The sequence below is a fragment of the Salmo trutta genome, chromosome 21, assembly GCF_901001165.1.
Source record: "Salmo trutta chromosome 21, fSalTru1.1, whole genome shotgun sequence".
In the NCBI taxonomy this organism is placed as follows: domain Eukaryota; kingdom Metazoa; phylum Chordata; class Actinopteri; order Salmoniformes; family Salmonidae; genus Salmo; species Salmo trutta.
Window position 1 is genome coordinate 5,707,019 of NC_042977.1, and position 16,102 is coordinate 5,723,120.

Genomic DNA, 16,102 nt, shown 5'->3' on the forward strand with positions numbered 1-16,102 from the left:
CTTCCAACAGGACAACAACCCTAGGCCCACAGCCAAGACAATGCAGGAGTGGCTTGGGGACAAGTCTCTGAATGTCCTTGAAGCACCCAGCCAGTGCCTGGACTTGAACCCGATCTAACATCTCTATAGAAACCTGAAAATAGCTGTGCAGCGACGCTCCCCATCCAACCTGAGAGAGCTTGAGAGGATCTGAAGAGAAGAATGGGAGAAACTCCACAAATACAAGTGTGCCACAAAGACTCGAGGCTGTAATCATTACCAAAGGTGCTTCAACAAAGTATTGAGTAAAGGGCCTGAATACTTATGTAAATGTGATATTCTATTAAAAAAATGTAAACCTGTTTTTGCTTTGTCATTATAGGGTGTTGTGTGGAGATTGATGAGGGGAAAAAACAATTTAATTAATTTTAGAAACTTTTAAAAAATGTGGAAAAAGTGAAGGTCTATTGATCTATTATCAAATCACAGAGGAGTAATCATCCTACTCTTAAAGCTTAACCATGGCTTAATCCCTGGCTGTAAACAGCCAGTATCACAGACGATCTGTTCTAGTCCCCAAATCTGCTCTGCTTTAGAAATCCTAATCCACATTACATGAGATGTATAGGCTATGAAGTCAACTCCAATGTGAATGGCCGGAGACAGTACGTCACCAGGGTCGGGGTTAATTCCATTTAAATTCAATCAATTCAATGCTTTTCAATGAGGACAACTATGGAATTGACTCAATGTGCAGAGAAAGTGGATACACATGGATGAGTGTCAAAATTGTAAAATGTAAACAAAACTGGAAACAGCACGTCGCAGGCACACTGTAGCTAGCAAAATAGGTGAAGAAGTGATCGCTAACTATTGTAAACCATTTTGGATACATTGACACGGCAGGCACACTGTAGCTAGCAAAATAGGTGAAGAAGTGATTGCTAACTATTGTAAACCATTTTGGATACATTGACACGGCAGGCACACTGTAGCTAGCAAAATAGGTGAAGAAGTGATTGCTAACTATTGTAAACCATTTTAGCTGGCTTACTAATCATCTTGAATAACTGTGGGGCGAAACAATTCACTTAATCAGCCACCACAAATCTCTTTGCTAGCAAACACAACTGTGTCTCCAAAACGGCAAGGTAAGTCCAGCAATATTAACTTTTTGATTTTCTAAACGTATTGAAATGGAATTGACTTCAACCCTGGTACCCATATTATTTGAAATGAATGATGAGGAGCAGCATATACGAGTGAAGTACTATGGAAGGAATCTTGTTTATTAGAAAGAAAGCGTCTATGCTCAGGTTAAGAAAAAAGGCTTTAGAAATATATTTGATTGATTGATTGATTGATGGAAAGCCACTTTCCGTAATATATTTAATACTGGTTTAAGGCTCCAATTCCACAAACATTGGAGCTTCCATAGATCATAGAGCACTTGGTCCTCCAGTTACCTGCATTAAAAAATAACTACAGTTTACCATAGAATAATGCAGTATTTAGTAGAGGTCGGTCGATTATGATTTTTCAACGCCAATACCGATTATTGGAGGACCCAAAAAAGCTGATACCGAATAAAATCGGCCAATTTTTATATATATATTTGAAATAATGAAAATTACAACAATACTGAATGAACAATTAATACTTTTATTTTAACTTAACATAATACATCAATAAAATCTATTTAGTCTCAAATAAATAATGTAACATGTTCAATTTCATTTAAATAATGCAAAAACAAAAAGTGTTGGAGAAGAAAATAAAAGTGCAATATGTGCAATGTAAAAAAGCTAACGTTTAAGTTCCTTGCTCAGAACATATGAAAGCTGGTGGTTCCTTTGAACATGAGTCTTCAAAAATCCCAGTTAAGAAGTTTTAGGTTGTAGTTATTAAAGGAATTATAGGACTATTTCTCTCTATACCGTTTGTATTTCATACACCTTTGACTATTGGATGTTCTTATAGGCACTATCGTATTGCCAGCCTAATCTCGGGAGTTGATAGGCTTGAAGTCATAAACAGTGCTGTGCTTCAAGCATTGCGAAAAGCTGTTGGCAAACGCAGGAACGTGCTGTTTGATTGAACGCTTACGAGCCTGCTGCTGCCTACCACCGCTCACTCAGACTGCTCTATCAAATATCAAATCATAGACTTAATTATAATATAATAAAAACACAGAAATACGAGCCTTTGGTCATTAATATGGTCAAATCCGGAAACTATCATTTTGAAAACAAAACGTTTATTCTTTCAGTGAAATACGGAACCGTTCCATATTTTATCTAACGGGTGGCATCCCTAAGTCTAAATATTGCTGTTACATTGCACAACCTTCAATGTTATGTCAAAATTATGTAAAATTCTGGCAAATTAATCACGGTCTTTGTTAGGAAGAAATGGTCTTCACACAGTCCGCAACGTGCCAGGCGACCCAAACTGCTGCATATACTGACTCTGCTTACACTGAAATCAAGAGAAATTACACAATTTCAGGCACCGCATTGATTATATGCAACACAGGACAAGCTACTTAAACTAGTAATATCATCAACCATGTGTAGTTAACTAGTGATTATGTTAAGAGTGATTGTTTTTTATAAGATAAGTTTAATGCTAGCTAGCAACTTACCATGGCTCCTTGCTGCCTGCACTCGCGTAACAGGTGGTCAACCTGCCACGCAGTCTCCTTGTGGAGTGCAATATAATCAGCCATAATCGGCGTCCAAAAATGCTGATTACCGATTGTTATGAAAACTTGAAAATCGGCCCTAATTAAAATCGTCCATTCCGATGAATCGGTCGACCTCTAGTATTTACTATAGAATTCTGTAGTATATTGCAGAAAATATAGTACACTCTCCCTCAATCACGTGTAGTACTTACTATAGAATTAGGTAGTATACTGTAGAATACTATACTAAACACTACAGTAATAGCTGAAAAAAAACACTAGTTAATATTATAGTAATGACCCCAAAAACACAACAGTTTAACTATAGTAATACTACAGTATTTAACTTGCATATACCCTGCCTATTCCCCTCGCACATATCGCAATATGTGCCACCCATAAGTGAGAAACCTACATGCCAAGGATAGACCAGCACTTGGCGGACAAAACAGGGAAGTTTAAGTGGCGAAGATAGTTCATCATCACCTTTGTTGGTAATGTCAGATATGTACGTGTTCCATTTTAGATTGGCTTGGAATGTCACGCCGAGCACTTTGGTGCTGGACACCAAAGTGTGTGAACAGAGATGGATAATGGCAGAGGTGGGTCAGGATTGTGGCTGAAACAGGCGTACGTGACTTTGCACATTGTTGGGTTGAGCTTCATCTTGTTTTGTTCTGACCAGTCAGCTAGTTGGTTAAGGAGCGGTTGTATGGTGGAAGTGTCACATCCTTCTTCCATGAGAAATTCCATAATTTTGTTGATGGTGGTGGAAAACGCTGTCTCAGGCACCGCTCCAGAATCTTCCATAAGTGTTCAATTTGGTTGAGATCTGGTGACTGACATGACCATGACATATGGTTTACATTGTTTTCATGCTCATGAAACCATTCAATGACCACTCGTGCCCTGTGGATGGGGGCATTGTCATCCTGGAAGAGACCACTAGCATCAGCATAGAAATGATTCACCATAGGCTGAAGGTGATCACTCAGAAAGGCTGTGCATTTATTGTCGTTTACCTTGCCCTCTAAGGGGTTGAGTGGACCTAAACCATGTCAGGAAAATGCACACCATAACAGAGCTGCCAGAAGTTATTATTTATATAGACTATACATATGTCAAGGAGTCATAATAAGGAAAATATACTGTAGAACTAACGGAAATGTAAGGGGCGAAACAACAAACACATACTCATCACTGTGACCACTAAAACACAGTGCATTCAGTGTGCTTCGAGACCGTTACTGGAGGGCAACAAGCACATACATTTCTACCATCGGCATTTAAATAAAACAAGCTACTAAACACCAAAAGCCTATATTTCATTGCAAAGTAGAATATATTGATGAGCCAAAATAGAAAAAAACGTAAATATCCATTTCTGGGGTAACAAATATAGTATTACTGCAAGGGATAACTAAGAGATCAGTTTTGCAAATACAGCATATTCACAAAAATTAAATGTTGCATTAAAGAACACTTCGCACACAAAATCATATCCAACAAAAACAAGATTGCTTGGATTGGAGCAGAAAAGAAAAGCTAAGCAGCATCTAAGTTTTTCATTTTGAATTAAACTGTTGAAATCATAGTCTGCATGCATATATATATATATATATATATATATATATATATATATATATATATATATATATATATATATATATATATATATATATATATATATATATATATATATATATATATATATTTTTTTTTTATTTTTTTTTTAGGTACTTTTACCACTTTTTCTCTCCAATTTCATGATATCCAATTAGTATTTAGTCTTATCCCATCGCTGCGATTCCTGTACGGACTCGGTAGAGGCGAAGGTCGAGAGCCACGCGTCCTCCGAAACATGACCCTGACAAGTCGCACTGCTTCTTGACACACTGCACGCTTAACCCGGAAGCCAGCCGCACCAACATGTTGGAGGAAACACCGTACAACTGGCGACAGAAGTCAGCGTGAAGGCACTCGGCCAGCCACAGGAGTCGCTGGAGCGCGATGGGACAAGGAAATCTCAGCCGGCCAAACCCTCCCCTAACGACGCTGGGCCAATTGTGCCCCACCTCATGGGTCTCCCGGGTCTGTAGTGACACCTCAAGCACTGCGATGCAGTGACTTAGACTGCTGCACCACTCGGGAGGCCCCTGGGGGTGGTTGAGTTTTAAAAAAAAATGTATTACACATTAAGTAATTTCCCCCCAGGTTATTTCATGGTTTTAAAATTAACATGTGAAAATGTCATGCATTGTTTTAGAACAGTAATATAAATTGACGATACCAATATTTTTATAAGGCCTTGAGTGTATGTAGCAGTTTGCTTGCAGAAATAGAAAGTTGCAGCTGCAGAACAGATTTGACATTCTTTTTACTTTTGATTGTTGAAAAGGGCCTAGATGCAGCTTTAGCGCCAGCTTGCAAAAATACATTCACATGCAGCCAGCAGCAAGCCAAGTAAATAGGAACAGCATTGTTGATATGTTGGTAGTTGTTTCAAGTCCCAGGGGGGCACTGCAAGAAACACTGCCACTGGCACTGCATTTAACCTTAATTGGTTCACTGCCAGGCTGTATATAAAAATGTGTGCAGAATTCTAAGCCATGTAAGTTACTTTGGCTAGCAGTGTCTGCTAAGAAAAGAAATCGAAAAAGCAGTTGTGTACAGTATACCAAACCAGGAAGTGATTGATTGCTGCTTCCTGTCGGTGGTCGTCATGCCCACCTTGGTTGTCACGGTGAGGAGGGGGTTTCCTTCTGAGGATGCCTTTTTACCCGGAAGCTCCTTCAGCACCATGGCAACAGCCCTTTCCCCTTTCCCCTATAACAGTGAGATCAACAATGACTTGTGTCAGCGGTGATAAATGGTTTCTACTTCCTCAATTTACAATTTAATGGCCTGTTATAACCATAGAGTTACAAGAACATATAAAATAAATCTGACTGGCAACTTGACAGTGCACTCATGGGTAAACTCAATATGGCCGCCTGTACACCTATCACAGAACATTGACTTGAATGTGAAAGTCCATTCTAGTAATTCAAATTCTATGGTTTTAATTGAACATGCATTTCCATCTTATACTGTAGAAGAAAAAACTGAAAGTGGATGCTGACAATGTCTTTTTATATCAAGGAATTGAATAGGCAGTTTGAAATAACTTAAACAGGTGGTCCACCACAGAAATCTGAATTTAAGTAGATCATTACCTTAAAAGGATTACTTAATATAGGGTTTCATGTTCAGATGACAAAAAGAAAAGGCATACAGGGTATGATACATGGATGGGCTGCCCCTTTAAACTGAAGACAGCCGAGTGAGGGGCAGCATGACATTATCAGAGTTTACTAATCGTACCATAAAATATCAGGGTTTCAACATCACAATACTGACTTTGGAGGATGTCTACTTGATAAAAAGTTATTCTCTCTGTAGAAAGGTAGCTACTTGTTTTATTCAGCCACCTTAGATTATGCACACAGTATAGTATAGTTTGTCTACGTGGATGAACTGATGACATAGTTCAGCAGAAAATGTGATTTTACATGGGGTGGTTTTTAACTACTCATTGGTTTTCCTGTGAACTAGATTAAAATAAAACTAGCATTTTTAAATAAAAACAAAAAAGAGACTGGTTTACATAAAAATAAATGTTAATATTGTTAAATTAATAGCAACTGGTTAATATGTATACAGTCAAAAGTTGACACCTACTCATTCAAGGGTTTTATTTATTCTACATTGTAGAATAATAGTGAAGACACCACATCTATGAAATAACACATATGGAATCATGTAGTAACCAAAAAAAGTGTTAAATAAATCTAAATATATTTTATATTATTTGAGATTCTTCAAAGTAGCCACCCTTTGCCTTGATGACAGCTTTGCACACTCTTGGCACTCTCTCAACCAGCTCACCTGGAATGCTTTTCCAACAGTCTTGAACGAGTTCCCACATATGTTGAACACTTGTTTGCTGCTTTTCCTTCAGTCAGCGGTCCAACTCATCCCAAACCATCTCAATTGGGTTGAGGTCGGTTCATTGTGGAGGCCAAGTCATCTGATACAGCACTATATCACTCTCCTTCTTGATCAAATAGGCCTCACAGAACATGGAGGTATGTTGGGTCATTGTTCCCTTAAGAAACATATGATAGCGCAAACCAGATGGGATGGCGTATCGCTGCAGAATGCTGTGGTAGCCACGCTGGTTAACTGTGCCTTGAATTCTAAATAAATCACTGACAGTGTCACCAGCAAAACACCCCCATACCATCACACCTCCTCCATGCTTCACTGTGGGAAACCACATGCGGAGATCATCCGTTCACCTACTCCGCATCTCACAAAGACACAGCAGTTGGAACCAAAAATCTGAAATTTGGACTTACACCAAAGGACAGATTTCCACCGGTCTAATGTCCATTTCTTGTGTTTCTATGCCCAAGCAAATCACTTATTGGTGTCATTTAGTAGTGGTTTCTTTGCAGCAATTCAACCATGAAGGCCTGATTCAAGGAGTCTCCTCTGAACAGTTGATGTTGAGATGTGTCTGTTACTTGAACTCTGTGAAGCATGTATTTGGGCTGCAATCTGAGGTGCAGTAAACTCAAATGAATGTGGCGGTCCTCATGAGAACCAGTTTCATCATATTGCTTGATGGTTTTTGCAACTGCACTTGAAGAAACTTTCAAAGTTCTTGAAATTGATTGACCATGTCTTAAGGTAACGATTGACTGTCGTTTCTCTTTGCTTATTTGAGCTGTTCTTGCCATAATATGGACTTGGTCTTTTACCAAATAGGGCTATCTTCTGTATACCACCCCTACCTTCTCACAACACAACTGATTGTCTCAAACACATTAAGGAGGAAATTAATTACAGAAATTAATTTAACAAGGCACACGTTAATTGAAATGCATTCCAGGTAACTACCTCATGAAGCTGGTTGAGAGAATGCCAAGCGTGTGCAAAGCTGTCATCAAGGCAAAGGGTGGCTTTTGCAAATATAAAATATATTTTGATTTGTTTAGCACTATTTTTGGTTACTACATGATTCCATGTGTTATTTCATAGTGTTGTCTTCACTATTATTCTACATCGCAGAAAATTTTAAAAATAAAGAAAAAGCCTTGAATAAGGAGGTGTCCAACCTTGACTGGTACTGTACGTACAGTGCATTCAAAGTATTCAGACCTCAACTTTTTCCACATTGTTATGTTACAACCTTATTCTTAAATGCATTAAATCATTTTTTTCCATCATCAATCTAGGCACAATAACCCATAATGACAAAGAAAAAACCTTTTTAAGAAACTGAAATATCACATTAACATAAGTTTTCAGACCCTTTACTCAGTACTTTGTTGAAGCACCTTTGGCAGAGATCCTCTCAAGCTCTGTCAGGTTGGATAGGGAGCGTCGCTGCACAGCTATTTTCAGGTCTCTCCTGACATGTTCGATTGGGTTCAAGTCCGGGCTCTGGCTGGGCCACTCAAGGACATTGAGACTTGTCCTGAAGCCAATCCTGTGTTGTCTTGGCTGTGTGCTTAGGGTTGTTGTCCTGTTGGAAGGTGAACCTTCACCCCTGTCGGAGGTCCTGAGAGTTCTGGGGAAGGTTTTCATCAAGGATCTCTGTACTTTTCTTCGTTCATTTTTCCCTTGATTCTGACTAGTATCCCAGTCCCTGTCGCTGAAAAATATCCCCACAGCATGATGCTGCCACCACGCTTCACCATAGGGATGGTGCCATGTTTCCTCCAGACTTGACGCTTCAGGCCAAATAGTTCAAAGAGTTCAACCATGAGAATTCAGGCCAAAGAGTTCAAGCTTGGATTCATCAGACTAGAGAATCTTGATTCTCATGATTAGAGTTCTTTAGGTGCCTTTTGGCAAACTCCAAGCGGGTTGTCATGTCCTTTTACTGAGGAGTGGCTTCCATCTGGCCACTCTACCATTAAAAAGGCCTAATTGGTGGAGTGCTGCAGAGATGGTTGTCCTTCTGGAATGTTCTCCCATCTTCACAGAGGAACTCTGGTTCTTGATCAACTCCCTGACGCATACCCTTCTCTCTGCCGATTGCTCAGTTTGGCCGGGGCGGCCAGCTCTAGGAAGAGTCTAGGTGGTTCAAAACTTCTTCCATTTAAGAATGATGGGGCCACTGTGTTCATGGTGACCATCAATGCTGCAGAAATGTTTTGGTACCCTTCCGCAGATCTGTGTCTCGACAATTCCATTCGACCTCATGGTGTGTTTTTGCTCTGACATACACTTTCAATTGTGGGACATTTATATAGACAGGTGTTTGCCTTTCCAAATCATGTCCAATCAATTGAAATTACCTCAGGTGGACTCCAATCAAGTTGTAGAAACATCAAGTATGATCAATGGAAACAAGATGCACCTGAGCTCAATTTCGAGTGTCATAGTAAAGGGTCTGAAAACTTACGTAAATAAGGTGTGTTTGTTTATTTTGCAAAAAATATGGGGGTATATGGGGGTAACATTGCCACCCAAGGGTTAAAGGCACAGTGTTGTATTTTGAGCGGTTCTTGAATAAGCTAAGTAGCCAATAGGCAGAGGCTAGCATAATTTGTCTGATTCTCTGTAATAATGGTATGGGAATAATAACTATTTTGTATTTATCAAACAAAACGTTTTTTGTCACCTCCTTGTCTAAAGGACAAGTGGATAAACAGGTTAATGTTAAGCCCTCCCTAGTCTCATGCAATGTAGGCCTACATTTTACACCAAACATTGGCTGGTACTGTAGGCTGAATAATAGAACAGCTATTTCCACGTAGAATGTTATAGAATGCATTTTCTCCATAGTTTTTTTTATGGTAGGCTAATCTGGTAGGTCTACATTATGATCAAATAGCTACAGTAGCCTACATGACCACTGTCTGAAACTGTAACTTAAAGCGGATACAGCCTCAGTGTTCATAGTAAACGCACACTGGAAGTTGCAGAATTTTCGCTCAGAAGACCAAGAAATTTGCTTAGTGCCAAACATTTGAGAGAACATTGGTCCAGGTTTCTATTATTACAACTATAGGATCAATACAGAAACTAGTTTTGATGGAAAGATGAAATCAGTCTCCACTACAAGCCTTTGAGTGACATTAAAGCTAGAATCCTTAATTGCAACAATAACAAATCGTCTCCCTGTCAATTTCACCCAAAAAGTTAAGGGATGAGGCTGGAGAAATGTAACCATAGAGCTATGGGTGCAAGGACTGACCATCCATGATATCAAATGCATAGTTTTAACCATGTGTTGAGGTTATACACTGTTGTTTACATTTCTGTTTACAAACAATGGAGTAAAACAAGCTTATATATTTTATATTTTGGGTTCTGATGAGGTACAGTTGAAATAAGCTCATGAGGCATTTGTAAATTATATTCTTCAATAATCAATGGGTATATATCATTAATATATAAGTCCAAAAATGAATGTAGCAACTAAGGATTCTAGCTTTTGTTGGAATCGGGCTAAACTTTGAACATTGAGATTTTAAATAAAGGATAGATCAGAAGCATAGAAGAATATAAGCAGTGAAAGAGACTGGGTTTTATGTCAGAAGATAATGGTTCTCTGTAGAAAGACAGATGGCTTCGGAATGTGTTGGGTGGACGGGAGGAGATCAGAGGATTGCTATAGAGGAAGCAGATGGACATCGGTGGATTAGGCGAAGGAGGGGTTGAGGTCAGGAGGTCAGGTCAGATCCCCTGAAGGGAGTAAGAAGGGTTTATTATCCTGTTACCCTCTTCCTGTGGAACCATAAGATGTAAGGATTGGAGAGAAGGAGCTCTCCCATCATGCGGTCTGGGTTCGATACTTGGAGTGGAAAGAGTTCACTCTAGGACACCAGTGTCAACTCACAATTTCCTCACATATGCACAGCCATATTTTAGGAAGCTTGGCAACTAGTACTTTTACAGCTTGTCTCTCTGCTTTAGCATCTCCACTCATTTATTAAACATCTTGTTTCATAACAGCTCCCATAAAACTTTTCTTAAAAGATGACTGTAATAGTGGGAGGTGGATGAAATGTACATTTCAGTCAGTGTGACAGAGTTGCCACTGCTACAGTTGAAGTCGGAAGTTTACATACACTTAGGTTGGAGTCATTAAAACTCGATTTTCAACAACTCCACAAATTTCTTGTTAACGAACTATAGTTTTGGCAAGTCGGTTAGGACATTACTTTTTCCAACAATTGTTTACAGCCAGATTATTTCACTTATAATTTACTGTATCACAATTCCAGTGGGTCAGAAGATTACATACACTAAGTTGACTGTGCCTTTAAACAGCTTGGAAAATTCCAGAAAATTATGTCATGGCTGTAGAAGCTTCTGATAGGCTAATTGAAAAATAAAAATAAATCAGCCAAGACCTCCACAAGTCTGGTTCATCCTTGGGAGCAATTTCCAAATGCCTGAAGGTGCCACGTTCATCTGTACAAACAATAGTACGCAAGTATAAACACCATGGAACCACGCAGCCGTCATACCGCTCAGGAAGGAGATGCGTTCTGTCTCCTAGAGATGAACGTACAGTGGGGCAAAAAAGTATTTAGTCAGCCACCAATTGTGCAAGTTCTCCCACTTAAAAAGACGAGAGAGGCCTGTAATTTTCATCATAGGTACACGTCAACTATGACAGACAAAATGAGAAAAAAAATCCAGAAAATCACATTGTAGGATTTTTTATGAATTTATTTGCAAATTATGGTGGAAAATAAGTATTTGGTCACCTACAAACAAGCAAGATTTCTGGCTCTCACAGACCTGTAACTTCTTCTTTAAGAGGCTCCTCTGTCCTCCACTCGTTACCTGTATTAATGGCACCTGTTTGAACTTGTTATCAGTATAAAAGACACCTGTCCACAACCTCAAACAGTCACACTCCAAATTCCACTATGGCCAAGACCAAAGAGCTGTCAAAGGACACCAGAAACAAAATTGTAGACCTGCACCAGGCTGGAAAGACTGAATCTGCAATAGGTAAGCAGCTTGGTTTGAAGAAATCAACTGTGGGAGCAATTATTAGGAAATGGAAGACATACAAGACCACTGATAATCTCCCTCGATCTGGGGCTCCACGCAAGATCTCACCCCGTGGGGTCAAAATGATCACAAGAACGGTGAGCAAAAATCCCAGAACCACACGGGGGGACCTAGTGAATGACCTGCAGAGAGCTGGGACCAAAGTAACAAAGCCTACCATCAGTAACACACTACGCCGCCAGGGACTCAAATCCTGCAGTGCCAGACGTGTCCCCCTGCTTAAGCCAGTACATGTCCAGGCCCTTCTGAAGTTTGCTAGAGAGCATTTGGATGATCCAGAAGAGGATTGGGAGAATGTCATATGGTCAGATGAAACCAAAATATAACTTTTTGGTAAAAACTCAACTCGTCGTGTTTGGAGGACAAAGAATGCTGAGTTGCATCTAAAGAACACCATACCTACTGTGAAGCATGGGGGTGGAAACATCATGCTTTGGGGCTGTTTTTCTGCAAAGGGACCAGGACGACTGATCCGTGTAAAGGAAAGAATGAATGGGACCATGTATCGTGAGATTTTGAGTGAAAACCTCCTTCCATCAGCAAGGGCATTGAAGATGAAACGTGGCTGGGTCTTTCAGCATGACAATGATCCCAAACACACCGCCCGGGCAACGAAGGAGTGGCTTTGTAAGAAGCATTTCAAGGTCCTGGAGTGGCCTTGCCAGTCTCCAGATCTCAACCCCATAGAAAATCTTTGGAGGGAGTTGAAAGTCCGTGTTGCCCAGCAACAGCCCCAAAACATCACTGCTCTAGAGGAGATCTGCATGGAGGAATGGGCCAAAATACCAGCAACAGTGTGTGAAAAACTTGTGAAGACTTACAGAAAATGTTTGACCTGTGTCATTGCCAACAAAGGCTATATAACAAAGTATTGAGATAAACTTTTGTTATTGACCAAATACTTATTTTCCACCATAATTTGCTAATAAATTCATAAAAAATCCTACAATGTGATTTTCTGGATTTTCTTTTCTCATTTTGTCTGTCATAGTTGAAGTGTACCTATGATGAAAATTACAGGCCTCTCTCATCTTTTTAAGTGGGAGAACCTGCACAATTGAATCCTACAGACGAAGAACCATATATGTGACAATTTTTCCATTTTAAGATAATCAGCTATTTTTATATTATTAATTGTGTGTACCACATTAGGTGTTTTATGGTTGACAAATAATTCACCATACTCATATCTTCCAACAACAATTGATATTATTTTGTTATTTCAAAAAATACTTATTTTATTGGTGTTTTAATTTTTAGAATGTGGAAGAACAGTATATCTCCAGCGATGATTTCAGTTTGTGGAAGAACAGTATATGTGACATTTTGCATGACACTTGTAAAATGTCCTTTTTTAACACCTGATATGATGTTTTAAGTACTTTCAAGTACAGATGCCCTTCATGTAAATAACTTAAATGCAATATGTAGTTAATTAATTCTTTCTGCACGTCGTGGAACACGCTCTTCCCTGCAGGATACAGTGTAACGTTACATATAACTAGCTAGCTACTATAGCCATGTCGAATCATCCGGTGGATGGACAAAAAGTAGCTAGCTATGTTTCTTCTATAATCTAGCAATAACATTTGTAACGATAGTGTATAAATTAGTAGCCAACGAACTTTAGCTAATATATTTTCTCTATAGTTACAAATTAGACAACCCAGAACATACATGTTAGTTACTGTACTCTATAGCTAGCTAGCTTGATTGTTTGATATACGGTTCTTCCACATACCTCTTTTGGACAGCTTTTCACTGTTTTTTCTTGACCCTTACGATTTGTATAGGGTTTTCCCGCATTCCGTAAGATCTTCCTTTGCCTGTCTTTCCATTCTTTTAGTTTTGTTTTACGTTTCTTTCCCACATTTCGGCGATTTTCATCAGCAACAGAAAAGTTGTGCGCTTGTCCGTCCATTCTGAGTGGTGCACATAAACGGTTATTCCACGAGAGCCTATCTTTAAATTAAAAAATATTGTTAATTAGCGCGTGGAAAGCTTGTGAAACCGGTTCACTATAGAAAAAGGATGTCCAATAATGATTTTTCATGTATATCTCTTTTTTTTTAAAAATGTCACATATACGGTTCTTCGTCTGTAGGATTCAATTGGTGGCTGACTAAATACTTTTTTGCCCCACTGTACTTTGGTGCGAAAAATGCATATCGATCTCAGAACAACAGCAAAGGACTTTGTGAAGATGCTGGAGGAAACAGGCACAAAAGTATCTTATATCCACAAAACTACGAGTCCTATATCGACATAACCTGAAAGGCCGCTCAGCAAGGAAGAAGCCACTGCTCCAAAACCGCCATAAAAAATACCATACTACGGTTTGCACCTGCACATGGGGACAAAGATCGTATTTTTTGAAGAAATGTCCTCTGGTGTGATGAAACAAAAATAGAACTGTTTGGCCATATTGACCATCGTTATGTTTGGAGAAAAAATGGGGAGGCTTGCAAGCCTAAGAACACCATCCCAACCGTGAAGCACGGGGGTGGCAGCATCATGTTGTGGGGGTGCTTTGCTGCAGGAGGGACTGGTGCACTACACAAAATAGATGGCATCATGAGGGAGGAAAATGATGTGGATATATTGAAGCAACATCTCAAGACATCAGTCAGGAAGTTAAAGCTTGGTCGCAAATGGTTCTTCCAAATGGACAATGACCCCAAGCATTAGAGGTCGACCGATTAATCGGAATGGCCGATTAATTAGGGCCGATTTAACCTGTTGGGGCTAGGGGGCAGCATTGAGAATTTTGGAAAAAATATGTGCCCATTTTTAACTGCCTCCTACACCAACTCAGAAGCTAGAATATGCATATTATTGTTCAGGTTTGGATAGAAAACACCCTAAAGTTTCTAAAACTGTTTGAATGGTGTCTGTGAGTATAACAGAACTCCTATGGCAGGCAAAAAACTGACCAGGTTTCATGCAGGAAGTACCCTGTCTGACAAGGAGTCGTGCGTCTTGCATCTGTTTATTGAAGAGTAAGGATCTTAGCTGTAACGTGACAATTCCTAGGGCTCCAATAGGCTCTCAGAGCCCAGGAAAAACAGGAAGGCTTTCGGAGCCATCATCGACTCAGTGGGTTTTGTCCAACATGTCTCTGGACCTACTCACTGCCACAGTCATACTCTGGACCTAGTTTTGTCCCATGGAATAAATGTTGTGGATCTTAATGTTTTTCCTCATAATCCTGGATTATAGGACCACCATTTTATTGCGTTTACAATTGCAACAAATAATCTGCTCAGACCCCAACCAAGGAAGATTAAAAGTCGTGCTATAAATTCTCAGACAACCCAAAGATTCCTTGATGCCCTTCCAGACTCCCTCTGCCTACCCAAGGACGTCAGAGGACAAGAATCAGTTAACCACCTAACCGAGGAACTCAATTTAACCTTGCGCAATACCCTAGATGCAGTTGCACCCCTAAAAATTAAAAACATCTGTCATAAGAAACTAGCTCCCTGGTATACAGAAAATACACGAGCTCTGAAGCAAGCTTCCAGAAAATTGGAACGGAAATGGCGCCACACTAAACTGGAAGTCTTCCGACTAGCTTGGAAAGACAGTACCGTGCAGTATCGAAGAGCCCTCACTGCTGCACGATCATCCTATTTTTCCAACTTAATTGAGGAAAATAAGAACAATCCGAAATTTCTTTTTGACACTGTCGCAAAGTTAACTAAAAAGCAGCAGTCGCAAATGGAGGATGGCTTTCACTTCAGCAGTAATAAATTTATGAACTTCTTTGAGGAAAAGATCATGATCATTAGAAAGCAAATTACGGACTCCTCTTTAAATCTGGGTATTCCTCCAGGGCTCCATTGTCCTGAGTCTGCACAACTCTGCCAGGACCTAGGATCAAGGGAGATACTAAAGTGTTTTAGTACTATATCTCTTGACATAATGATGAAAATAATCATGGCCTCCAAACCCTCAAGCTGCATACTGGACCCTATTCCAACTAAACTACTGAAAGAGCTGCTTCCTGTGCTTGGCCCTCCTATGTTGAACATAATAAACGGCTCTCTATCCACCGGATGTGTACCAAGCTCACTAAAAGTGGCAGTAATAAAGCCTCTCTTGAAAAAGCCGAATCTTGACCCAGAAATTATAAAAAGAATATCGGCCTATATCAAATCTTCCATTCCTCTCAAAAATTTTAGAAAAAGTTGTTGCGCAGCAACTCACTGCCTTCCTGAAGACAAACAATGTATACGAAACGCTTCAGTCTGGTTTTAGACCCCATCATAGCACTGAGACTGCACTTGTGAAGGTGGTAAATGACCTTTTAATGACGTCAGACCGAGGCTCTGCATCTGTCCTCATGCT

General features: G+C 39.7%; 1 protein-coding gene across 3 annotated transcripts in view; it reads right to left on the reverse strand.

Moving 5' to 3' along the window:
- Positions 1–16,102, reverse strand: part of pex5lb (peroxisomal biogenesis factor 5-like b) — a 151,394-nt gene that overhangs the window by 92,715 nt on the left and 42,577 nt on the right. For 2 of the 3 annotated variants that reach the window (XM_029704017.1, XM_029704016.1), the window contains exon 2: positions 5,396–5,491. The exons of the other annotated variant lie outside the window; for it this stretch is intronic. In XM_029704017.1, the coding sequence (XP_029559877.1) occupies positions 5,396–5,491 (96 nt within the window). The remainder of the gene's footprint in view (positions 1–5,395; positions 5,492–16,102) is intronic. 3 annotated transcript variants of the gene reach the window in all.